Source organism: Tyto alba, unplaced genomic scaffold, assembly GCF_018691265.1.
Source record: "Tyto alba isolate M040663 unplaced genomic scaffold, T.alba_DEE_v4.0 Super-Scaffold_6, whole genome shotgun sequence".
Classification (NCBI taxonomy): domain Eukaryota; kingdom Metazoa; phylum Chordata; class Aves; order Strigiformes; family Tytonidae; genus Tyto; species Tyto alba.
Window position 1 is genome coordinate 41,436,958 of NW_024881327.1, and position 9,746 is coordinate 41,446,703.

At 38.3% G+C, this 9,746-nt stretch overlaps 1 protein-coding gene across 2 annotated transcripts; it reads right to left on the reverse strand.

Annotated features, from left to right (window-relative positions):
• Positions 1-303: 303 nt before the first annotated feature.
• On the reverse strand, positions 304-9,742 carry LYAR (Ly1 antibody reactive). Of its 2 annotated transcripts, none has more exons than XM_042807796.1 (9): positions 9,690-9,742; positions 9,027-9,214; positions 8,003-8,117; positions 6,203-6,310; positions 4,724-4,807; positions 2,507-2,834; positions 2,126-2,230; positions 1,146-1,231; positions 304-857 (listed from the first exon to the last, which is right to left on the reverse strand). In XM_042807796.1, the coding sequence occupies exons 2-9, from the start codon at positions 9,146-9,148 to the stop codon at positions 723-725; spliced, it is 1,083 nt and encodes a 360-aa protein (XP_042663730.1). In that variant the 5' UTR covers positions 9,149-9,214; positions 9,690-9,742; the 3' UTR covers positions 304-722. The 2 variants fall into 2 exon arrangements, with proteins under 2 accessions (XP_042663730.1, XP_032840455.1); XM_032984564.2 differs by lacking the exon at positions 9,690-9,742 and adding an exon at positions 9,427-9,455.
• Positions 9,743-9,746: the final 4 nt, after the last annotated feature.

Consider the following 9,746-nt stretch of genomic DNA (forward strand, 5'->3'; position numbering starts at 1 on the left):
TACAAATTATACAAAGTGGCAAGATCTATTATATTTAAGGTGGTGTTTTAAAGTAATTTTTTTAATCAGTTAATTTTTAGTCCATGTGACCACTTATATGGAAATCAGTTGCATTACTAATTAAAACATTCAGCAGTTATGCATATATAGGTAACTCGATCTTTATATTTTCACTGAATGTGCAATGTTGCATACACAAACTTGACAGATACTTTAATTATGCAATATATAACACAAAATTAACAGGTTATTAAAACCTGCATACTCCGGCTACAGTGTGCAATGGACATATCAGTCATACCATTTTGAATTTTAGCATAACAAAACATTTATTCCATGGTGTGTTTTTGAGTACGAAAATCCTATTTGCTCTTACAATAGTTTCTGCAAAAATCCACACAATCCAGGTCCTGATAAACATTCATACCTATAAATTATATCCATTATCAGAAGAATTTTAATACAGTAGGCAGCAATTATTTTCAATGTCTCTTAAAACTTGTACCAAAAGATATACATTTTCCATAAAATCAAAAAATAAAATATCTGAAAATGTTATGTGATAAATCTAGAAAAAAGAGGAGGAATATAGTCTTAAAAGTTAAATTCTGCTCTCACATACACAATTTGAATTGAGACCAATGCATGATATTTGAACAGCTGACAGAAGAATCTGACTCTGCAAGATTAAAACGCATAGGTTATGAAAAGTATGCAAACTCTTATTTCAGGAGTTTAACTTTGTCCTTTAGAACTTTAAATTTGGGATTGTTGTTCACTTTCTTGTTAAATATGACTAGAATATCCTCTTCTGATTTGTGATGTTCACCAGCTACTGCGTAATACTGAGCTATAACCTGCACAAAGACAGAGGAACAGTTTTGAGTTAGCAAAGATGATTCCACTTCAAACAATAACGCATTTGTGTTACTGTACTAAAAGTAGCATGGGATCTATTATGATACTATTCCTTCTCAGACTTAGCACTGAATTTCTTCTGTAGTCCAGTAAGCAAAAGAACATTTCCTTCAGTTAACATTCTGTCAAACTCTTGCTTATTTGGGACAGGATTTTATGAACTTAAGCATTACAGAAAGAAATTCACAAGACCAAAGGAGAATAAAAACCTCGATGTTGTACAGTACCTTTTTTCTTAATTTTTTAATTGAAATTTCATTGTCTGGAGCCTGTTTCAGAACAGCTTTGATGGTTCCCTTCCAGTTGAATTTACCTAGAAAATAATTAGGTGTACAACATCATTAGTAAAATTGGGTATTTCCAGGTCTTCTTCTCTAGTAGGAACCAGCCCTCAATCTCCTAATTTTGGAACCAGTTCAGCTATCACAACAGTTATTTTACTGACCCTTCAACAGCAGGGTGTCTGAAGCATGAAGTCAGGAAGGCTGGTTTCTGAAGAATATAATAGTATAGACATGAAGAACCAACAACCAGGGTCAGGATTGCTTTTACTTAACTTCTGTGCTTTGGCTATTAAACAGCAACGCTTACATAATACAGAAATAGTTGAGAAGATCCTGCCTCCTTACCCTTAGAGCACATGTGGTCAGTTTTGCATAGTGCCTACTTCAGAGGTTGTTAATTGGTAGTTTCCAAATAAACAATCTGTGTGTTCAAGTACAGACAGACATTCTCCAACAGTAACAGTGTGTTGTATGACAGGCATAAGTAGGTTTGTCTAAGCATAAATTAAGGTCCAACACAGCTAAAGTCCAATTTATGATTCATTGAGAAAAAATGGAGAGAAGAGGTACACAGAGATATGAGAGCTAGTATCCTTTTTCCTCCATGTCAGCTAATGTGCATGGCAGCAGGGAAGAGACCTGCTGTGGTGGAACAAACGTTCCAAATTCTTCATTGCCCAGTGAAAGCAAGTGTAGCCAAAGGTTGCCAGCACAGCAGAAGCAACAAATGAGAATTAATTCAGCATCAGGTGTTAAGTGTAGCCCAGGCTGCTTACTCTAGAATAGATATGTATACTGAATATACATGTATACTGAGGCACAATTTATTTCACAGCTTGCTGAAAAAGCACTGTATTTATATTCTGCACTAAGTCTTTTGCAGAATAGTATTGTAACTATATAAACTCCCCCTTTAAAAATACCTTTATCTGTTCCCACATTTTCTTCGTTGCCATTGGTGTTTTCTGTTTCCATGTCTTCCGAAATGTTTTCAGTTTTCATTCTCTTTGTTGTGATATGAGGTTCCTCTAGAGATGGAATTGGATAAACATACACAAAAAATTATAAAACCATAAGAAAAGTTATGACATGACTTAAAGTTTCTGTTCTTGTAACATGAGTTTATATTTGCTAAGAGATTCAGATTTTATAAAAGGACTGTGCAACTACAGTGTTAAAAAATAATCTCACTTGTATATGTAACTTACTACTTAAAGAATTTACTTGGGTAGATTATTGAGCTCTAAGGCATTGAGAAAAAGCATTTTGAAAACTAACGAGAATAGAGGGAGTAGGATAGATACCTTCTGCATGTCTGTGTTTGCGTTTCTTTACATTTGTTTCTTCTATTTCACTCTGAAGGCCATTTCCATTTATTTCATTCTCCGAACTCTCCTTTCCTTTTTTGGACTTTTTACTCTTTTTTGCTTCTGACTGGTTTTCTAATTTCAAGTCTTTTTTCTCCTTCTTTTTGTTCTTTTGTCTCTCTTCTTTTCGTTCTCTCTTATTCTTTTTCCTCTCAATTTTATCATCTGTAATTCCATTTTCTTCTGCCATTGTTTTTTCCCCCGTTTCTGCAGACTGCCCCTCTTCCTTCTGTTGTGGTTTGTCTTGTTCTTTTTCACTTGAAATCTTTTGTTGAAAGACAGATTATTACAATTTTTCCATGCCTTTTCTGACATTGCAACTTTTCTCTACTACATCCTTCATGAAGAGCACTAATATTCTGAATTGAATTAAATTCCTTACATGTGGTGACACCAGTTACCAGACAAATAGCACTAAATAGTGTGGCTGATTCTTCTTTTAAATTAACAGCCTAAATGCTAATTACCTTAACATCACAGAAGAAATATTATCTTACAACATACGCAATTTCTATTTGAAATAATTGTCTATGTGTTTTTTAAACATATTTACCAAATGTAATTAAGGGAGAGACAACTCTTTGATTTACACAGACAAAAATACAGCGTATTACAGCAAGATACAGAACCTATTCCCAAATATACATCCCTTAAGTAATAATCTTAGCTTTGCCATCCAGTTCCCTGTCTTGGGATATGTCTGGGACAACAAACTATTATTGCATGATGTCAACAAAGGCACTGATGGTTGTTTTAATTGTACTTTTCTCACCTTATCTGGTTTTAATGTTCCTGGGCTTATAATAATTTTCTTGTAGAAGAATTAATATAATAATGAACATTTTTATCTTGAAATTAAACTTTAATGAGTAAAGTGAAATACAACTACTGAAATGTTAATGTGGCTATTTAGAAAGAGAATACATGTTTATACAAGGAACTTAACATGTTTTTGTAAAAAGTAATTTCAATTAGATTTAAATTCCACTTAAGAACTGAGTACATACTCTTCAAAGCATGTATTACAAATAATATCTTGAGATGTTTTTTAGAACTCTTAAAGGTGTGTTGAAACGATCTGAGCAAGGCAGTTGTGTTATATATTTTACTTTAATGCTATATTCTGTGGAAAATTTAAATTGTTTACTTGTGTTTAAATAAAGTTCTTGTTCAGATTCAAGATTTATCTTTTAAAAGATCAGTTTAAATCAAGAAGGAACTGCTTATGACTTCAGTGAACACTGACTCAGAATTAATGTTTCAGCAAGACAGTGTACTTGAAATTCAGTGCCCAGAATTTATGTTATGTTCATATCCCTAAAAAAAAAAAATGTATTACTTTCCTTCCTGGCTCTTATATTTGGATTCTCCAGAAAAACTACTGACAGATTTAACTGGAATCATCAAATCAGGAACATTAAGCACGATCAACAGGGATTAACATCAAAGCTATGCCTACACTCTTCCTCAGAAGCTGGGGGGAGAGGGAGAGCATATTTACATCAACAGAGAAGTTAGCTTCTGTAACTGCTTCTTGTAATAACCAGTAATAGATGTAAACACACAAGCAAAACAACATACTACCAAAACACGCTCTAGTAGTACTGAAATAGCAAAGAACTAGACACTGAGAAAAAGGTCAGTGCGAGTCCATGATTTGGACGCAGAAGTGGAAGGAATTTGCACCACAAACTGAAGGATCTCATCTCTCTCCACTAAGAAAATGGGTAAACTAGTTGCTGTTAATTTCTCACTCCAATACATATTAATTTGAGGCCAATAAAGATCTGAAAAAAAGGTTGTTTTATTCCTTCTTAGTGTGTGGTAAAAGATAGGAGCCAAAGATGATAAAGGCAGTGTTTCTCCCTTTCCTTATGTACTAATAGCATAAAGTTAAATTAGTCTTCTGATTAATACAATCTTGTCACTGTGTCCAAGTTTTTAATCACAACTTACCCAGTATGCACAACTACTTCAGCAATTGTATATTCCATAAATTTCCAATTGAGTCTAGGAATATTACATTATAACATAATCCATTATAACAATGGGAGTATTTCTGCCAACATCTACAAATGGAGCGTGAAAGGTTTTGCTTCCAGCATTTTTGACTGCATTCCTATTGTACAATGTTGTACCTCTAACTTAACTTACATTTCTTGTTGCTTCAGAGAAAATATCCCACACCTGGTCTTGCAAAGTGCTGTCAGTAATTCTCAAACTGTTCTTCATCCAATTCTGTGCAGGAAAAAAACCAACAATAACTGAAAAAGTGCATCTCTGATTTTCTTCTTGATTACCATATATTTGGGTTTTGTTTTTATTTTTCATTTGAGTCTCTAATCACTTCTGATTAAGATCTGGTTAGACGTTTTCTCTCTATGAATCTCTTAAACCTCCATGTTAAATTGTTTTGCACAGTACCTGCGTATTGTTCCAAGGCTATACCATGCCTCTCAATTGCCTCACCAACAGTAATCCAGAAGAGGTAAATATATATAAAAGATTATCCTCAAGCTTTTGAATACAGCTGGTTATACTAATGTCCTACCAAAACTTTTGACTCTTTGATGAGAAAAAACATTAAGGATCTGATCTTATTTATTTACTTTTGTACTAGACAGATAGTCATGCTCCTAATGGGACACCTTAGTTTATTAAAGAAAAATAAAATTTAAGCAAGTATCTCAATGCAAACATTTGAAAGTTGCTGGGGCTATTGCAGGCATTCCTGCTGAAAATTAAAGTAGTAAATTTCTACTTATAATATGCCCACACTATTGGCAACAGATCAACTTTCAGGAATGTGGAACTCCCAAGTAAAACCTAACATTGCAATCAAAATCCTAGGAAAGCTGCAATAGTGAATTGGAACAATGAACTACAAAACCTTTTGATCTTCCAATACAACCTATCTTACCAAAAAGAAAGACGCTTCTTGACAGTATCACTTTCCCTGCTTACAACATTAATTTTGTAGAAAAGTATTCTAACCTTCATCTTGCTAGCAGCAATTTCACTGAAGCTCTATTATGTTCTATTTGAATGCTCTGGCTGTAATCATGATCTTCTCTCAGCCTCACACTCTGAGGCACAGAGCAGAAAAAAGCAAAAGGCCAGCTTTTCGCTAATTCTTTACCGATACTACATAAAGTATTTGGAATACGCTTTGACTGTGATGCAAAGTTTAGTGAAGCATCCAGTGTGGGAGATTCTGTCAGAATACTGAGCAACAGGAAAACTCTCAAACCTGTATCTTGCCTTTACCAGGCTAAAACACAGCCAGTGAAATAAGAATCCTTTGAAAGTATGTCTAAGAATTTGGACATCCAATAGAAATTGCAAATAGGAAAAAAGAAAGATATCAAAAAAAGAATAAGCCTACGCATGGAGATTAAGCTTGAATGGTGACTCTCTAGCATAATACCTAATTAAAATGATACACAGAGTCCTTTTACGCAAGGAGATCTATTTTACAAACATTACCTATTTGAAACTCAGCTATTACACCACCTATCTACCAGTGCCCAAATAAGCAATTTGTCCCACCTTTGTTAAAGGAGAGTGGTACTCTATGAAAGTCTACTTTTAAGCTCACTGCATGGATTACTACAAATCTGTATTAAAACATACCTGAAACTTTACTTTTTTTCTTGGAATATTATCAAAGACACGCATTTGCTCCAGAATGCTCCGCACTTTAGGGCTTATGTTTGGCTTCTTCATTATTTGATGTATTTTCTGAATGATAAAAAAAAAAACAACAGAATTAAATCAGCAAAGAAGCATAATCATAGATTCATAGAATGGTTTGGGTTGGAAGGGACCTTAAAGATAATGTAGTTCCCACCCCCCTGCCACAGGCAGGGACACCTTCCACTAGACCAGGTTGCTCAAAGCCCCGTCCAGCCTGGCCTTGAACCCTTCCAGAGAGGGGGCAGCCGCAACATCTCTGGGCAACTGTAAGGAACTGAAAGAATCAATGCCTCAAACATTCCTTGACACAGAAGCATTAAGGACAAGTTGTAGCCTTTGTGATTAGTCTAAGGAATGCTGCCCATGGAAGGGCAGAGTGTATCAAACGATGCAGGGCTCCACTTCCTTGCTGCTGTAGTGCCAAATCCCTTAGACAAGCCTCAGACAAAAAGACTGATGAGCTAAAGGCCAAGAAGAAAAAAAATTAGGAAGTAAAGGTGGTAGGAGGGAACAAGACCACCTCATGAAAATGAGTTCCCCAGAATACCTGCCTCTCTTTGTCTAGTATGCTCGTCATCTGATAAGATGAACTTAAAAGGAGACAGAAAACTTTTCTGCATGTGCACACACCATCTAAGATTTCCGGACTCTCCTTTCTGTGCACCTACCACCCAAGATTTCCAGACCCAAGACAACGGCGGAATGAGGGGTGGTGACTGGACTCTTCCTCTTTTTGTTTCTTTTCTTTCCTTTCCTTTCTTATAGATTTTGAGGGGTGGTGACTGGACTCTTCTCCTTTCATTTTATTTCTTTTCTTTCTTCTTCTCTTTTCATTTTATTTCTTACAGATTTATCAATAAGAGACCCCAGTGCTTATTATCCTTTTCCAAGTTTAAGTTGTTTTTACCACAGGTAAAACATTTTAACCAGTCGTTTGGTGTTGTTTCACCTTAATTTAACCTGAGGGGATCACAGAACCTTTATGACTCCCTGGGCTCCCAGTCCAGGTCGTAATAGCAACCTGTTCCAGTGCCTCATCACCCTCATCATAAAAATTTTCTTCCTAACATCTCATCTAAATCTACACTCTTTCAGTTTAAAACTGTTACCCCTCATCCTATCACTACACTCCCTGATCTTAATACCTAATTAAAATGTCCCTCCCACCTTTCCTGTAGCCCCCCTTTAAGCACTGGAAGGCCGCTATAAGGTCTCCCCAGAGCCTTCTCTTCTCCAGGCTGAATAACCCCAACTCTCAGCCTGTTCTCATCAGTGAGGTGCTCCAGCCTTCTGATCATCTTTGTAGCCTCCTCTGGACCCACTCGAGCAGGTCCATGTCCTTCTGATGTTGGGGGCCCCAGAGCTGAACACAGCACCCCAGGTGGGGTCTGATGAGAGCAGAGTAGAGGGGGAGAATCCCCACCCTTGACCTGCTGGCCACACTTCTCTTGACACAGCCCAGGGTACGGTTTGCTTTCTGGGCTGCAAGCGCACACTGCTGGCCCATATTCAGTTTTTCATCAGCAATTACCTCTAAATCCTTCTCTGCAGGGCTGCTACTCTCAATTACTCATAATGATCAAATGACACATGCAAGGTATACAAGGAACTGCCAAAAGAAAGCTGTGATATTGGGGAAAAATGGATCTCTGGTTTGATCCCATGTAGCCTCTCTTGTGTCTTTAACAATTATAAACAATAGTTATTTATCTTATCTGTATATGGTATAAACCTTACCTGAATCCACTCCTGTTGTTTAGCATCTCCTTTGTTAGTTTTGGCTTCAAAATCTTTTCCACCATATTTCTGGTCTTCACTCACGCACTTCACGTGTCCCTTATAATCATCACCCCTGAACACAGATTGTTAATTGTAGTTCACTAAAGCGTTCCACTGTTCGAACTATGCAAGACTTATGTAATCAACAAACCGAAGTGTTAGATGATAGCATCTATCATTGAATCCTTAACACTGTCAACTCTTATATGAGTAAAGTTTGATGTGCTTGAAGTACGTGCTTGTAAGACTGATGGCATTTTTGTCACGCTGCAGCCTTCAGTGAAAATTTCTGACTTTCAAAATCAGATCTGACTCTTCAGTATACTGCTGCTTTTAATGACTCTGTAACTTATGCACAACACATACCCGTGTTTCACTACTTACATTGAAAAAAATTTAGATAAGCAGCTGAAAAATGCTTGCAAAAACCTAATCCGTAAATACAGATATAGTATATGTGGTAGTGTAGTTCTGACCAATGTGTCAGTGCCCCCAGAAAGGAATAAATAACACTGATCTTAATCTTTTGCCTGTGCAATATTGAGAAATATAATAATTATTTGAGGACAATCTTATTTTCTTCTGCAAATTCATATATTTACATTTTTAAAGCAGATAGTAGCCATGCTTTCTTCTGAGTTCTGAGAAGGGACAACCAAATTCAGAATTTTTCATGTTATTGCCCACCTCACCCTCTTTGCAGTAACAGAGTAAGTAACAGTTGTTGATGATCAGAAGATGAAAGCACTGTTACTTCTAACTGTAAAAGAAGAAATTGTAACTCTGTTTACTGTGTGGTTTGGTTGTCCTTGTGGTTCCAGTTTGGATGATTACGCTTTAAATTATATAAAGACGTGTATAATGTTAAAATACAAATATGAATTATTTAGAAATTGTCACATTTAATTCTAATATACCACAGGGAAATCCTGTATTTGCGACAACTGCTGCGGAGCAAGGCTATTTTGCATCCTTTACCTACCAGAAATCCTTGCCACAATCCATGCAAGAAAGACACTGACAGTTTCTGCAGAAGTTCACGTGTTTTTCAACTTGTGCCTTCTTCACAGATTCTCCACACGCATCGCATGTGAAAACTACCATATTGGTGAGCGGTCAGCAGCTTCTATGAAACGGGCACAGGTCTTTTTCCTCCCCCCAGGCACAGCCCTAGAAATACCAGGAGGAGATGTTACACTTGCAGCTTGAAAGCAGCACTTGGGTGGCCGACAAGAAAAGCAGCCGTGCATCCACCAGCAGCGAATCGAAGCAGTCTGATTTTGCATGCGCAAAATTTCGGGTGGAAAAACTCGTTTCGCCCGAGCGCAAGGGAAACCAGTAACCCCGAAACGAGTAAACGCTCCCCTCCCCGCCCAACACACCGCTATGCCGAAACGCTCCGCAGCCGGCGGTTCGCCGTTCCCCCCCCGCTTCCCGGAGCGACCCCCACCCCCCCCCGCCGCCCCTCCGTCCCGCTCCCCGCAGCAGCCCCGCCTCCGCCGGGGGCGGGCGAGCGGCGCGGCCCTGCGGGAGCTGCCTGACGGGGGGGGGGAGGCCCGGCCCGGCCCGGCCGCCCGTTCGCCTCGCCCCTCGGTGGCCGCAAGCCGGCCGCTCCCCCCCCTCAAACCGCCCCCCCACCCCGCACCTCAACCGCCGCCGCACGTGCCGCCCCCGGCCCTCCCCGGCGCCGCTGCTCTGCGCC